The sequence below is a fragment of the Lactuca sativa genome, chromosome 3, assembly GCF_002870075.4.
Source record: "Lactuca sativa cultivar Salinas chromosome 3, Lsat_Salinas_v11, whole genome shotgun sequence".
Taxonomy (NCBI): Eukaryota; Viridiplantae; Streptophyta; class Magnoliopsida; order Asterales; family Asteraceae; genus Lactuca; species Lactuca sativa.
The window spans coordinates 109,965,720-109,983,206 of record NC_056625.2 but is presented as its reverse complement, the minus strand read 5'-3'; the positions used below and the strand labels follow the sequence as shown (position 1 = coordinate 109,983,206).

General features: G+C 33.7%; 1 protein-coding gene and 2 long non-coding RNA genes across 3 annotated transcripts; 1 reads left to right on the top strand and 2 right to left on the bottom strand.

Annotated features, from left to right (window-relative positions):
- The first annotated feature begins 861 nt into the window (after positions 1-861).
- On the top strand, positions 862-2,270 carry LOC111914026 (cold-shock protein CS120). The gene has a single exon (XM_023909771.2). The coding sequence runs from the start codon at positions 925-927 to the stop codon at positions 1,837-1,839; it is 915 nt and encodes a 304-aa protein (XP_023765539.1). The 5' UTR covers positions 862-924; the 3' UTR covers positions 1,840-2,270.
- A 1,042-nt stretch (positions 2,271-3,312) lies between these two features.
- Positions 3,313-4,731, bottom strand: LOC122196889 (uncharacterized). Its single transcript, XR_006189332.2, has 4 exons — positions 4,304-4,731; positions 3,778-3,903; positions 3,681-3,696; positions 3,313-3,591 (listed from the first exon to the last, which is right to left on the bottom strand). It is a non-coding gene; the product is annotated as an uncharacterized LOC122196889 (long non-coding RNA).
- Positions 4,732-5,099: 368 nt separating this feature from the next.
- LOC111914028 (uncharacterized) lies at positions 5,100-7,049 on the bottom strand. Its single transcript, XR_008231235.1, has 5 exons — positions 6,889-7,049; positions 6,672-6,793; positions 6,421-6,555; positions 5,310-6,292; positions 5,100-5,169 (listed from the first exon to the last, which is right to left on the bottom strand). It is a non-coding gene; the product is annotated as an uncharacterized LOC111914028 (long non-coding RNA).
- Between the last annotated feature and the right edge of the window lie 10,438 nt (positions 7,050-17,487).

The following is a 17,487-nucleotide window of genomic DNA, read 5'->3' as shown; positions in this document are numbered from 1 at the left end:
AGCTGGGAGCGCCCCTTGACTGGCATGAGCCTTCCGCTGGGATGTCTGGAGTATTCCTAGCGGGCATTGGCTTTTTGTCGAGGCGCCCTGCTCGTGGGAGCATCAGTGGGCGCTGAGACACGTCATCATTTTTCATTTCAACATAGTATATAATATTTAGGGTTTGTTTATATATAGATCTATTTTGAGGAGGACTTTTTTTTGTGTTTTCACCGGGGCCTAAAATAAGTCATGTCCGGCCTAGTAGCGAAGAATAAAAAATACATTTCATGTATTTTCTTTTTCTAAATTAATGTAACTTTTAAATTTTTTTATTCAATGAGGTATTTTTATTTTCAATTTTTATTTGTTTTATAAATAATAATAAAATAAGAATGGTGGAATTAGTGATCGTATTTTTATAAGTGATGAAGTGGGTATGATTTGAGGCTGAAATGATAATATTTTATTTTTGGTGTTGTGGGGAAATAACTATAACCAATTGTCGGATGTGAATTTTCATAGATTTGGATTCAATTAAGCTGACATTGTAAACAACAAAGACTTACCGACATGAAATATATGTCGACGATCCAAATCTTGTCGACACGGCCTGACTTCACAATTTGACTCTTCTGACTTATCTATAGTATATGTAGGTTTAGAATCTGTTCATTTTCTGAATTTATTAAAAAAGACGTGTCCATCTTCTCGTGGAACAGCTTTTGTGATGAATTTAGTCATTAATTAATGATTACAACCTGAGGTTCTATCAGATGCCATGCATCTTCATTTCACCGCGTATACCACCTTTTCATCATCTCACTTTCCTCTATATAAAGACCCCCAAATCTCATAAAAGAAAACACAAGAAAATCACAATCGAAGAAGTGTTCAACTCTACGTTTTCAAGCTTCTTCTATACCTTATCGAGTGAAAAGAAAAATGGCACAATACGGAGATCAGAAATACGAAGGAGAAGGTCCGCAAACAGATGAGTATGGCAACCCAATTCCAAAAACTGATGCGTACGGAAACCCACTTCACTCTACCACCGAGAAAACCAAGGGTGAATATGGTGTAACTGGTCACCAGGGTCTAGGTCACGCCACCGGAGCAACTAAATCTTATCAAAACAAACCTAGCGCCACCCCTTATTCCGGCAGCGACATTGGCACAGGAACTGGTGCAGGCTACGAGGGACTTGGAGTCGCTGGTCACAAGCAATCTAGTGCCAGCACCGGCATGGGCACGGACATTGGCACTAAAACTGGGACAGGCTACGATCAACATAGCGAAGAAGGCTATGAGAAGCTTGTTGGTGCTCACAGCACAGACGATCATCAAAAGGTCTCCACAACAAAGGCTGGCGGCTTTGCTGGTGGTTATGGGGAAGGAGGGGAAACCGAAGAGAAGAAAGGGGTGATGGAGAATATCAAAGAAAAGCTTCCTGGTTGTAAAAACACAGACGAGCATCAAAGGGTTTCCACAACAACAGTAGGCGGTGTTGGTGGTGGTGGTTATGGGGAAGGGGAAACCCACGAGAAGAAAGGAGTGATGGAGAAGATCAAAGAAAAGCTTTCCGGTGGTCAAAATACAGATGGGCATCAAAACGTGTCCACAACAACAGCAGGCGGCATTGGTAGTGGTTATGTGGAAGGAGGGGAAACTCACCAGAAGAAAGGGATGACTGAGAAGATCAAAGAAACGCTTCCCGGTGGTCACAACACAGAAGAGCATCAAAGGGTGTCCTCAACGACAGGCGGCGTTGGTGGTGGATGTTATGGGGAAGGAGGGGAAAGGCACGAGAAAAAAGGGGTGATGGAAAAGATCAAGGAGAAGCTTCCTGGAAATCATTAGATCCTATGATATCTTTGTGACGATGATGCATATGTGTATATAGAATAATGAGATGAAAAAATAACAATCTAGTATTGTTGTCCTTTGTCATGTATGTTGTTGATGGAAGCAAGTAGAGAGGTGGGAGTGAAGCATTGTATTGTGTGTTATCACGTATGTAATTTGTTTTAGTTGTATTGTGTTTAATTATGGAAGATACTTTGGTTTCTTAAAGCTTATAGTTGATTTTTTTTTAAAGAGCGGTTAGTGGTTAGAAGTTAGTATCACCAAGTTAGTAGAATTCGACAACGTAATTCCAGACTTCTAGTCTAAGAGGCAAAGCCTCTACCCAGTAGGCTGGTCCTAGTCCCACATTGGCTCTAATATTGTTTTGATGGACGATGTTATGTGCAATTATAAACAGGCATCGTAAATTTTGGAATAACGAATCAAGTATCACTAGTTATAACTACAAAGTATAAGTAGTGTGCAATAGCCAATTCAGTTGTATTGTTCCTACAAAATGCCAAAAGTATGTGAGAATCTTGATCTCTCATAGATTACATTTTAAAAATCTACATGCGTAGTGTGAAAGATTTAAGTCACTATCCCGATTAAAAGCTTAAATGAACCCGGTTTTCAACCGGGTTTCTTATAGGCGAGTCATATTTCAAAAAAGTAATAAAACCCGATTTAACAACCAGGGCCTATTAATATAATATAACCCGGTTCCTTTGAACAAAACTGGGTCCTTTCATGCTAGGCAGAAGATTTTTGTGTGACCATGTAGCCCCGTTCTCTAAGATGTAACCGGGTCCTTTTACTGCTTTTAACTTTTTTGACATTTTTATTAAATCAGTAATGCCAATACATTATGATTCCAATTCACAACTAGAAAAAGGGGACAATCACTTCACATTCATCAAGTATCAGTATAACTAAAAATAAAAGGTTGAAATACAACCAAATAAACACATACACCAACACTCTAAGGCTTAGTTCAATGCATAACATGATCCTATAGAATCAATGTAAAATTAGAGAATTTTTGGTACATAATCAAGTATATACTTGTATGTAAGCAAGCATACGACTAATATTTGCAAAGAGAAAAAAAAACGTATTTCTTACCACTACTAGAAAAACAGCCTTTTACGACGCCCATTGCACGTCGTAAAACGCTCAGACGACGCGCAAATGTGCGTCAAGGAAGGCCCTGTCATAAAGAGAGACGACGCGCGTTTATGACACGCAACGCGTATCAAGGAAGGCCCTGTCATAAAGGAAGACGACACGCATTTGTGTGTCATAACCTTACGACGCGCGTGTTTATGACACGCAATGCGTATCAAGGAAGCCCCTGTCATAAATGAAGATGACACGCATTTGCGTGTCATAAACTTCAGTAACCATTTTCGATATGCATTTACGACGCGTCTTTACGATACTTATTTACTCATAATACAAAAATATGTAAACAAATATATACAAAAACAATCAATTTCATCCAATAACATCATGTCAAAAAATTGTAATACATTGATATTAATGGGATCTAATTATACATTATTATTAAGAGGTTTTCCCTAACTATCTAACCTACTACTCCTACATTGCTATTAAGGGACACCTTCTGCAATGTAATGCTATAGAAACTAAAAAGATATACACAAAGATGATAAACATCAAATTCCAAATAAATAGAGTTGCATCTTGCCTTTCATAATTCTTAATTTAAAACTAATGAACCCCTGCTCCGATAATTCTTGTGACCTGATCAAATAAAAGTCAAAAAATTAATTTGCTAATAAAATTATTAGAAGAATCAAACATGGAATGGTAGTTGTAAAAGACAAAATTACCCTTTTCTCCAACTTCCTGCATCATAATTGAGGTCGAAATAAGACATTTCTTGTTCCAAACTATATGAAAAAAAAAAGTCACAAACAACAAGAGTACCTGAAGTTGAGGTAGATCAGATCACAGTAAATTTAGTTGGTTTTGGCAAAGAAGCCAAAGTCACACACAGTGACTCATGCATCTGTCCTGGTGTCCCCTTTAAAAACTGCCACAACCAACAACAAACTACCAAAAAGAATACATCATCAGAAAAAAAAATGAAAGTAGCATTTAGCCCAAATATACATCAAGAAATTACAAGAAAAGAAGTAGGATGCACCGTTATATTAACTAAAATACAATATAATTACTTTTGGAAAGGACTAAATTGAATAAAATAGTCATTTTGTACTAGTCGTTAACATATACATATATAGTCACTTTTAAAATTTGTTAAAAATAATAAAGTATTATAATAAATTAAATTCCAATGAAATCTTAAAATAGAACTAAAATAAAAAATAGTTACTGTTGGAAGATTAAAACACAAAATGATCTTATACAATGAAACTTTTAGTTCGAGGGGTTATCAAAGATTATATAAATAAAAGTATATTATGATTATAATGTTATTAAAAAAACTTACTCGTATATTTAAGAAAAGCGTTGCATCGACAAGATGGAATGTTATTCCATGAAGGCGCCATATTTGTACATCATGACCCAGAGCCATTAACAAAGTCATAATATCTGAGAAAAACCCTACATTCCTTAATATAACACTCTTCCAATCCCAAAATGAACCTGCACACATCCATTCCCATTCCCATGATTTATTTTTATTTAACAAGTCAATGATAAAAATCATAGGCTCTTGGTCTTGCCTGCTGCTGACATATCTAAAAGCTTTGATATTTTGGAATTTGTGGTGTTGCCTGTTGAGTGGTGAACCCATATATCAACAAGTTGAAACCTATGAACCAAAATCGCCTAAACCAAAAACATTATGAAAACCTAAAACAAAATAAAATTATATAAATACATAGGTCAGTGTGTGTAAGTGTGTGTGTACCTGTAGTGTTTCGAAAGCAATACACAGAGGCTCAAAGAATACTAACAAAAACATAGATGCCCTTAATTTGTTGCTACTTAAGTTGAGCAGCAGATAGAGATGTATATTAGAAAGCATGCATATCGTAGGTGTGAATTGCAGTTTAGAAGTAGTAAAAAGCAAAGCAAAGCAAATACATGATGATTGATATTTGATGCGTCTATTCTAAAATCAAAGATTGATACACCATATGCATGCATATGTGCATACCATTTCTTTTGTTGCACACAAACACAAAAAGTAAGTAACTTACATGCATGGGAAAAAGTCAATGAGTTAATGGAGAGCGGTCAACTCAACAAGGTGTTTGTACTTGTCAGAGACAAAAGATTCCACCTTGAATCCACCTTCCTCCATACTTGTTGGAGATATATATTTCACACCAATAACTATCGGCAGGCCTGCACCAACACAGCAATTATATATTGCTTTTATCAATAATTTCAATCCTTTTCACTTCACATAAATAAATAAATAACTTCAAATTCTCATTTTAATTAGGGAAATTAATTATTTTTAAATGAAGTGTAACTGTACATACTGTTATGGACTCGAGCGTATAAGAGTCTTTCTCCCTTCCAATATTCCAACGGTCTCCTTTTAATTCTGCTGCTTCATCTTACTCCAGATGACGTCCAACTAGACCCAGCCCCTGCCATTCCCATTCTCATTCCCTCCCATTATTTTTTATATCATAAATCATAAATCATAAATAAATAAATAAAAATATGTGTTTCACTTTCATTCATAAATTTTTAACATAAAGATGAACGAGTGAGTAGAGTAATAATAAACACCACCTATGACCTAACCTACCTGTAAGGCTGTAAGGCTCTGGCGACGCTTTTTTAGATCAATCTTATTCTTCTTTCTCTTATTCGTTTTTTTATTTATCCTCCGATGCTCCTCCTCCTCCTCCTATTTATTAAAAGTTAGAACTCAGTGTTTGTTTGTTAGGAATAATCTGATTTTTTACAAATATTTTTTTATATAAGAAATAAATAAAGTAACCTTAACCTGACCTCATTTTGTTGTTTAGGAACAGGAACAATATCAGGACTTTGACCACTAGTATCCATGTCCATGTCCTCCTCAATATTCACATCACCAGCATCTGTTTAAGCTAATTTAAAAAAAAAAAAAGAACAATGATCTAAAAAAAGCACTATTATATTTAACACAACTCAAGATCTTAGCTTTTTTACCCTTTGAATATGTGATGTCGTATTTACCTTACAACAAATTAACAATGATCTAACAAAACACTATTCTATTTAACATTCTCATCTTCCTATGCCAATAGATAATCATCTCTAACCAGTTTCAGTTTCATATTCAGATGATAAAGTAACTTCATATAATAAATACTATATATCATATATTCAACATTAATTATATATAGAAAGCATATGATTAGATTAACAAGACATGGGTCAAACTTGGTTGCCTCGAATCCAAATCCAAATCCAAATCCTCCACAACCTTTACATCTGCTTCTCTTGCCTTCTCTGTCACATCTTCACCCTGTTGCTATGTCAAAATGTCAATGCAAATGGATGTGACATTTGTTTCTTATAACATTCTTCTCTCAATCTTCAGAAACTTAACTTATTGTATGTAATTTATAAACCTGTTTTTTAAACACAACTTACATTATTATTCTCCTCAGTAATAATCTCCTCAACATCCAAACTAAATTCTATAACAACAGATGCTGCTTTTTCCACCGTATCTTCACTCTACATAATGATGGTATTGTTTGGTAGATCAGTAGGCATGTCCTTATCCTGTAAATACCAGCAAATAATATAAGAGAGAGAGAGAGAGAGAGAGAGAGAGAGAAGTAAGCATGAATAAGGAAGTCCTTGAGATTTATGAAATAGTAGAATTCTAGAGGAAATACCAGACTGCATCAACAATGACAACCAGCAATAAAACACAATATACACGGAAGTAAGTCCATGGAGTTGCAGAAGGAGATGCATTCAACCGTTCAAGTTGATCCCGTGCTAGAGCTTGAAACATCTGCACAAAATGTTAAAAGTAAAACCCATAAAACAAATCTCCAAATTTTCTTCATATCTATACTCCAAAACCATGTGAGGTAATAGTAATAGTACCTTCAAATAGCATAATATAGTCAACCATGTTGACCACAATCCTGCTCTAACTAATGTTGGTGGTACTACCAATGGGAGAAATGTTCCCTTGTAGATAACATAATTAACTAGTCTCTCCACCATTTTCCGAGATTCAGTTGCATGCAGCTCATCAAAAAATATTGTCTGCATGACCAAATATATCATCAAAAAGAATCAAGACTCATTGTAAAGATTTAGGAAAGTTGAATACCTTAAGAGAGAGGATGACGAGTACAAAAATGTTAAGGACAAAATTGAACACCAATGCAACTGTGGTATAAGAACTCAACAATAGTTCCAATACACGGTTGGCAACACCAGGGTGGAGAAGGTTTTCACCCATCAAACCATCTGACTTTAGTTTCACATAAGAAAGTTTTGTCCAATATTGGAGGCCTACAAAGCTCAACACTGTATAGACTGCTGATATTGATAAATACCCCACACCCATAGGATACAATGTAAATTTCATCAGGACAACAAAAGTTCCAGGATTTCATGAGATAAAAATACCCAAAAAAAACCCACATAAGCTTGAGACTTACGACTAACAGAAGGGCATTCACATCTTCAGATTTACTTGGGCTCATTGTTACCATATGCAAGCAACAGTAATGTTCCACCTTTAAAATGGACAGAATCCAGAATAACAGGAAGCATCTTCTCAGCTCCTATTGCTATTTCGCCATTAGCCCCCCTTCCATAAGTTCAACAACAATACCTTCAACTTTTAGGACAACCTCCGACTTAATCTTTTCAATGGAAGCAACAACCAAGTTTGACCACAACTCTTTTTTTCCAATTCAAAGCTTGGTCAAGTGAAAACTGGTATGGTCCAGCACAGATGGTTGAAAACAACATCAAAATTCCTCTGCAATGATGATAGGCTAGGGTTTTAGAAAGAAAGAAGAGAGGAAATGTTTAGAGAGAGAGAGAGAGAGAGAGCGAAATTCAAAATAAGGTATGGAAGATTGTGATCTTTAGAGATGACGTACACTTATCTCAACAATATCAGGGTGAACCCTTACCATCTAGAACTGCAAAACAGAGGAAACGATCATCTTTTTCTTCAAGCCCATAATAAGGTTACTGTATTTTGAAAAGACGTTAAGAATAGTACCACAACTCCGATGCATCCTCCCCTCGGCCTTAAACTCTCTTCACTCTCTTTATGCTCGTTTTTTTTTTCTTTTCTTTCACATTTTCTGTTCAGTCTTGTCACACACACACACACCATCTGGGAAGTAGGACAACGTGAACGATGGTGGAGGTGATAGCCGACGGTGGCTATTTTAGGGCCTTTAGAGAATATGAGATATTTTTATTCAGAGAGAGAAAGTGGAATCGATGAGAATGTAAGCTTCGGTTACTGTATACCAAAAAAACCGATGTAAGCTTGAATGAAAGTAGAATCGATAAGAATGTAGAGAGCCCCAAATTGAAACCTTATCCAGTAGAATCGATCTGAGAGTGAGTGTTGAATTTATTGCTTCCCTTTCTCGGTTCGCTTACCCTTTAGTTACCCTAGTCAATCGATTCAAGCTTTCACGAAAAACCCTAGGTAGCAACTGATAGAGACAAAAAGGATGGGGCGAAAGTAGGATTGGATCCGATTTCAAAGAGTAACAATAGATTTCACTGAAAACCCTTTCCCGATTCACTTGACCTTTGGTTACCTCAGTCGATCGATTCAAGCTTTCAATAAAAAACCCTAGGTAGCGAACGAGAGAGACAAGAGGGAAAGGCGTCGATAATCTGGGCAAGAGGGAAAGAAAAAAAAGATGCGGGGTTTTTAACTTTTTAGGATTTCATTTTCCCACTGGATGGAACGCGCGTTCCATTAAAATTTATAAAGCGACATCTTTAGACGACACACACTTTATTATAGGTGCCCTCCGTGTTTTTTTTCTTTCGTTTAGACACTAATTTAAGGGCACGCAATAATGCGTGACATAAATCCTTAAATTTTTTGAAGAGACGACACTTTTTAATGTCACTCTCTTTTGCGTAACATAAATCAGTGAGTGTCGTTGTTTACGCGTTGTAAAAGGGTCCTTTTCTTGTAGTGTACTCTTTCTAAATCCCTTAATTCTACAATGAAAAGTTCTTTGGATTTTATTTCACCCAACTTTTGTTGGCATTCTTCGTACATTGAGAACAATTCTAGTAACACTTTTGTATCTACAATACCTATTTCAAGCACAAGAAAACAGATCAATACAAAAAGGCTATGTCAAGGTACTTAAAAAAAACACCAAACAAACATGTTTCCATACCAGATCCAAGGGATCCCTACACTATATCTGATTCGATGGCTTGCAAGTCTTCCACATCATGTGTCGTTTTAGGGGTCAAAAATTGCAAGTTTTCTAGCAAAGATTTCTTAAATTGTCTAACTGGATTAATTAATTACCATATTATAAACAATACAATTGTGATAAAAAATTAATTTACTGATTTTGGACAAATATATACCCACTAATGATGGTGCTGTCATTGCACCATTGAGGACAGTAACAAAATCTTACCTCCCTTTCCCTGATATCATTTGTATACCTTCATATAAATAGATGGCCCTAGACCTGTCGAAAAAAACCGAACCACGTTCTACCCACCCGACCCGTTTCGAATTCGGCTAGAATGGGTCGGGTAGAACGGGTAACGGGTATGAACATTCGGGTAATAGGTTAACCCGATAATAATATAGGTCGGGTTTTAGGTATGAATATTTATTTTCGGGTATACCCGAATATCCGAATTCGTTTTTTAAATAATATCAAATATACAGTGCAGTCACGTACGCACACTTCAAATAAAACAAACCTTCGTTTGCTTCTTATGAGCGACGACTCGACAGTCGACGCAAACTTGCAAAGGGAATACGACGTTGAAGCTGAAGTCCTGAACCGTCATCACAATTCTCAGTTTCTCACTATCGCACGGAATTGAATTAAAAAAGTACATAATATATTATAATGATTTGTATTGCTCTTATATATGTACTTGTTAATTGTATGGAGTATTTTCCTACCCGATTCTTTATTAAACCAACCAATATGTAAAAAAAATAATAATAAAATAAAAAATAAAATATCAATAAGTGTCATTTAAGAATATTTCGGGTATACCCGATAATTACCCGACCCGACCTCAAACCCGAATACCCGAAACCCGAAAACCCGAATTACAATATAGGTCAGGTATCGGGTATTATTTTCTTAAAGAAATACCCGTTCTACCCGACTCATTCTACCCGAAACCCGAAAATTTTACCCGTTCGACACCCCTAGATGGCCCCACATTCATTCCATGATTCACCATTAGGACTGATTCTTTTCATCTGAAAAAGAAGAGAAATAGAATGAAAAGTAGATTCATAAACCACATTTCAATGACACAACAATCCATCCTTAAAAAAGGAAAAAACAAAACGAAATGAGAAGCTTCAGAAAATCCATTGATGAGAGAAGCTACGTAGTTGAATAGATCGATGGTAATGTTTCATGAATGTACCATTAGATCCATAACAAGGGTGTAGATTTTCCTGGAAGTTCCAAAAGTGGGATCCTATGAAATTAACATAACTCACGCCTTGAAAAGTCACAACCTCTTTCATAATCTTCACATATCAAACACACGCACATAGAGTTAGAACACCTTAAGCAAGTGAAAACGAGAAATAATAGAAAATTGAGATAGATCAGATTACTTGCTCCATCACTAACAACAACAAAAATATAGCAAGAACAAAAATTGAGTATTGAAATGTAATAAATTGCTACCTGATGCAAACGAATCCTCTTTTCAATTCCTTTTTTGTCAACTTCATCCGTTAGTGCCACCAGGATCCGTGTGAGTTAAAAATCAAAGAAATATGAAATCAGAGGCGCCACTACCATTAGATGAAGACAACGATGTTAGAGGCAACACCGTTTGTTGATCTTGGTAATGTTGGTCATGAACTCTAACACCATTTAACATCATAACTTCAATAATCAACATTACTATTTAACAGTGTTGTAAAAATCCAGATTAAGTCCCGATTAATCCCTAGGCGCTACTCGACCGATTAGAGGTCATCTAGCGATTAATCCCTACATACACAATGACTGAAATAGTAGAACCCGATGAAATTTTAACACTTTGAAGAAGTTATATCTCGATAAAAACTATTTGAGGTATCATTAGTGTTGTATTTATCATATTAACCTACTTTGTTATGATATTAGTGGTATTTACGAACTTTTATATGATATTAGTCATATTTAATTTTTTTAAATCTATTAAATTAGCAATTAATGGTCCCCGATTAATCTCTGCCTAGCAGATTAATCCCTTAACCTCCGTCCACCGATTAGCTAACGTCGAACGATTTTCACAACCTTGCTATTTAGGTTAAGAGAATGTCTGATTTGGGGCATAGAGATCCTGGTAATTTCTCTGCACCTGAAAGAGAATGTTGGGGATGGGGCGTTGGAAATCGGCGGTGTTAGAGGTAGGGTTGGCGGGTTAAATTACGTAGGAGTTGAAATTAGGGTAAGTTGTTTTTTAGTAGGAGAATTTGGGACGGAAGTACCGGGGGGGGGGGGGGGGGGGGGGTAACGAAAATATTGAGAGGGAACTAAAAATCGTTGAAAATATGGAAAGTGAGATCTCGAAAAGAAGCATAGATCTCAGAATTTTCCATTTTTCCACCCCGAGGGGAACTTAGGATGGGGGAGAATAGAAATCTTCAAAGGGAATCTTTGATGAACTATACAACACGGTTTTAGTCTAAAAAGTGGATCAGAAAATGTGTGGTTGAAAAGACCCGGTTATAATAAAGTGAACAGGGTCATTTAACGGTTTTTTATTTCAATCCTGGCCATTTAACATTTCTGTCATAAAACCCGGTTACTTTATAATATAACCCGTTTTTTTTTCAAAAACCGAGTCTTATATAGCGTGTCCTATATGGTTTTTTGTAGTGGAACGGAAGTTGTGGAGCGACAGGAAGGGTTGTGTGGGAAACTTGTTGCTGGATAGGTTTTAAAGTTATTCGGATTGCTTTTGGAGATGGCTTTCATGTAGACAAGATCCTTGTTGTATGTATATTTTTCAGGATATGAATGTTTTCTCGCCGTTATATAGGTTATGTAATGTCATTTTCAGGAGATGTACATTATCCATTATTTAATTCATGTCTAGTTAGAGGATCTTCAATGAATAATTCTTTATCAGTACTTACTGTATTTGCCGAGTATATTTTTGATTAACAAATTGAAAAAAGTAAAAAATACTCTAAAAATGTTTTTACCCCGATGTAAATAATTCGTATAAAGCTTTTTTATCTCTTGAGAATGACTTACAAAATAATTTGTTTTTCTTTAAAAAGCTTTTTTCTAGAAAGTCCTAATTCTTTAAATGAATTATTCTAAAGGTAAAACGTTTTTCAAAATCTTATATTAGAGTTGCTTTTATATACATCTTTCGGTAGACCTATGTTTTGTTCCGTCGTTATAAGTCAATGGAGAAGGTGATATATTGTCGTCAAAAAGTTGTTACTTTCTCATTTTTTATAAAGGTTTTATTAAATACTAGTTTATAACCTGTGGGAACCACGGTTATAAAATTAATTAAACTTTTATAGTAAAAATTCAAATTATTAATCAATTATTTTAAAAAATTATTAATTAAGAGATGGTTTTACTAGTTATATGAAATTAAAATCGTTGATTCAAATAAATATGTAAAATTAATTTTTAATATATATTAGACATTTTTTACTTGTGAATTAATGAAAACAATAATATAAAATTTAAAATAGAGAATAAATACATTGACAAATAGCATCACATTAATGATGATGTCTAATAAATTTAAAATAGAGAACTAATAGATTGACAAGTGACAATACATTAATTAAGATGTCTAATATGATGACACATGGCAAAAAAACTACTCTTTTATTAGTATATATATGTCCAAACAACATGTGCCGGTCATAGAACATGTAGAATGTTATTTGCTAAATTTTATATAAATCTAATTCCCCAAACTAACCACAAAAATACAAGCATTATTCAAATAAAATGTAAACAATTTAATCAATGTTATGACATATTCAAACAATCACTCTCCTCATCTAAATTTTATAGAACTTGTTTTGGATCAAGTTGACTTGGATCGGATGGGGGCAATTGGTAGTTAGGAGATTGTGACCACAAAAATGTGTGTTTGTTGCTCCGGCAATTGTTTTTGTTGCTCCAGCAATTGTTGAAACGATATATTAAACTGGTCACGCATTTTATTAAACGCTAGGAGAATGTTTGTGCGTTGCGCAGGATAAAAAAAATATTTTATATTAAAAATAACTAAATTATTGTTGTTAACAATTAAATAATAATTTCATAACAAATATAAAAAAATGATTTTTAATATTATCATTGTGTTGAACTATATCATAAGATAAGATAGAAGGTTGGAATTTAAAATGGTTGTGCATATATAAAGTTATATGGTTAAAATGAAAAAAAAATACAATTTTTTAAAAATAAATAGATCATTATTAGTATCTATTAAATAATAATTTAATATTAAATTAAAACGTTTAAATTAAATATTATCATTTTATAGAACGTACGATAATAGAGATGTTATTTTATCTATCATAAATATTAACATTATATAGACATCTTTTTATCTTAAATTGTAAATTAATTTTTTTTGTATCATAAATATTATTATAACTATGTGGAATATATGATAATAGTGACATCTTTTATAATGTTAGAACTTAAAATTGTATTCCATACAAAGTTGTAAAAATTTTGCCTTACCCAACCAAATACTCGGCATGTTACTTAAACACAGCTTTCAATGGAAGCGAGTTTGCCTAACTCAACCAAAAGACACTCGGACATTATTCAAACTAGATCCAAATCAAAAAAATCCACTCCAAAATAATTTTTGAAATTCTAAAACTTAATTTGTCACTTGTCAACAAAGACAATCTTACCAAAGAATACCCTTAAGGTCCTACAAAGGTACACGCAAGGAAGATCTCATGGCTTAGCCCCTTTGAAATATTTTATAACATTTCCTATTTATAGAAGATGAGACATTCTCTTGTTTACTCTCACTATCGGTGTGGGATGAATACATCCTTTAAAATATTTCACAATATTGACATCCTTTAAATAAAATTAAGAAAACATATAAATTAAAATCAACCTTGTTATGGTGGAACCTAATGACTTAAAACATTTGTCAGCCAACTGCCAAATGGTTACCCTAAATGTATCAATGTGTGTCAAAGTTTATCATGTTAGTGTAGACTTATGGAAGATTATCAGTGTCGCATAAGAGTTATCCATCAAAGTAACCAATCCTTGAAGCTTCATGATATGGATTGGTTCTTATTTCAAGTCAAGATATGTTTTGTTAATTATAGAAGACTCTTGGATTCTTATAGTATTTAAGTAATGCTTGGGTTTTATTTATATGAACTATGTAGACGATATAACATAGATTTCTTTGTGAGAGTTGAGAGATTATATCTTGAGTGTGTTCTGAATCTAGAATAAGTTTATTGTTAATTATCTGGTTTCTAAAAAACATTCTTTAATAAAAGTTCAGTTTTAGGGTAATATTTTGTGTTCTTTGTATCACTTATTGATTTTTTTTCGAACAGTAGAAACTAATAAAAAGACGTTAGCAAAGAACTAACACAAACCAAGTAAGATACCTCTAATGTTTTGTTGTCATCTATTTTGTTAACAATACCATGAAAATGTTTGGTATTTTCATCCCCTTCAATCTCCCACCTAACCTTTGCTTTTTGAGCAATATCCAACGCCTCTACCCGATCAATATCCACTATTGCTTTCACAACCGACATTCTAGAAGCCATAATAGTCGAGGACCCATCCCCATGATCCACTTGGCTTTTAAAATCAGTCAAAGTTCTTTCTAAGTCCAATTAAGCTTATTGACTCTCTACTCTCTTCATATGATTCCATTGGCCAATGTAATTTTTTATGTGTTGTAATTTTTTTCTTCAAACCCACCATTGCATTAATCTCAATAACACCGTCATTTTTTCAGGAATTCTCAACAATCTTTACAAAATCATCATCTAAGAACCAAGAATGATAAACTCTAAATGGAATAGGACTATAATCAATGATTTCCTCACGAAGAAGAATTAGGTGATGATCAGACAAAAACTGATCTAGAACTACAAAAGTGAGGATACAATTCCACCAGACCATCTAAAATGAGAAATCTATCCAATTTACTCATCTTTCCAGCCACCGTATCAGTCCATGTAAAAGAATATCCACCAAGAGAAACATCAATAATAAAATCCGAAATAAATTGATTAAAAAAGTTTGTTACATTACTATAAAAAACCGACCCAAACCTTTCACTTTCGTATCTAACCTCATTAAAATCACCCATAACCAGAATCTCACCCGACCATCTATTATTAGCTGCTAATAACCTATTCCAAAGCAACCTCTTGGACTGAAAATCTTGAGGAGCATACACCGAAATTAAAAGCACCAGAGTGTTAGTTATCATCCAAACACCTTCCACCATAAGAAAATTCGAATCACAAACACTACAAATAATATGTCATTTAGTGGCACACAAAAAGTGCCACTAAAAACCCAAAAAAGTGTCACTAAAGGTTTTTTAGAGAATCGGCGGCACATATAGTAAACGTCACTAAAAACGCTCCCACTAAAACCCTTTAGTGACACTTTTTGCTTTAGCCGCTGCAGTTTTTTAGGCTTTTAGTCACACTTTTTTATGTACCACAGTAGAAGAAAAATCTTTTGTGGCACACATTTTGTGTCATTGAATGCTCGTTTGTTTCAAAAATCCATTGTACTTTTAGTTACACATTTTATGATTTTTAGTGGCACTTTCTTATTTGCCATTATAAACAAAAATAATATGACATTTTTTACCGGTAAATACTCATGAGCTTTTATAATTTTTGCTACTTATATGTACTTAACTTCTATCTATAGTATAAAATAAAATAAATAATTAAACTACAACACTAGAAAATAATAAAAAAATTCATTCCATAATACGAAACAAACGACATTTTCTTTTTCATTCCAATGGAATAAACCATTCCATTCCTTCCACGATTCAATCCAACCTTGAGAACTGTAAGATATTCATTAATCCTTTGACTTAAGACTAAACCATTGTGGTTACTATATCCTATTTTTTGCAGCTTTTAAGTCCAATTCAACTTCCTTTTACTTGTTTTTTGTCATGGAAAATCAACAAGATGCCAAAGTAAGCACGTGAGCTAGTGTACCCTGGTCATGAGCTTGCATTTTTTTCAATCACCTGATAAAAAAACATTTTACATAAAAGTTAAAAAAAAATCTCATCAGAAAAACTAAGATAGATTTATTTTTCAAGAGTTTAAATAAACATAAAAATACCCAAAATCCCATAATGAATGATGTAAGACAATTATAATAAGGATCGTAAATTACCTTTTGGTCCAAGTGTAATTCTTATTTATTTATTTATTTTTTTTCAATTTTGATGCTTGCATTAGGTTTTTGTAACATTTTTGGGCCTACTCCAAGTAAAATGTCTATTTTGGGGCCAAGATTGCAAAAATCAACTATTATCAATGACCTATTTTACTTGGAAGACAGATGGACCAAAAATGTTACAAGAACCACAAATATGGACCGAAACTGCAAAAATCAACTATACTTGTGGAACAAAAATGTAATTTATCCTCCACCACAAGTATTAATAAAAACGCACCTTAATCCCCTTTGTGCATGTTTCCAAATATTTGGAAGCATTCCAACATCTTGTATCTTTCTTTCAAGTCAGCTCTTCTCTAATAGTTCTCATCCGGTTTACATTCAAGAAAAATTATATAAAAACGGAAACAAAATTTAGAGATATTTTCAGGAGGGACCATTTTGTAATTTGTTTTCTAGATAGGGACCATTTATGTAATTTTCTATTAAAATAGGGTCCATTTTGTAAGTTATATGGACCATTTATGTAAAAAGAAAATATTGTTGATCTCAACTTTTCATCAATATTTTTAGTAAAGGATTGTGGGATGAGGTAAAAACATTCATGTGTCGTCCGACTCAACTCTCCACATGCCAAAAAAAACCAAGAGATTGAGTAAAGCAAATTATATATTACCGTTTTGATTTTATTTTTCACATTTTTTTGTTCTTGTCTTGATAGGTGGAAAAGTTTTAAAATACCTGGAGACATGAATCTTCAATAGGCCATTCCATTCCAATTGTTATGATGGGTTCCAGATGATGATTTTTGATTTCCTAAAGGAGAGTTATTATAAGCAATATAAAAGTTATTAAGATTCTAAAACAAATGCATAGTAAGATTGCCGCACATATATATTGTAATTAATACTAGAATAATAATTAATTTACATGTAATTTCCTAAAAGAGAGTTATTAGGGACCATTTCTTTAACAATTTCATGCAACAAATATCATTTTTGTAACACTTTCCTACCATAATGATCAATAACTTTAATATGAAAAATGGTGTTATGAAAACAAGACA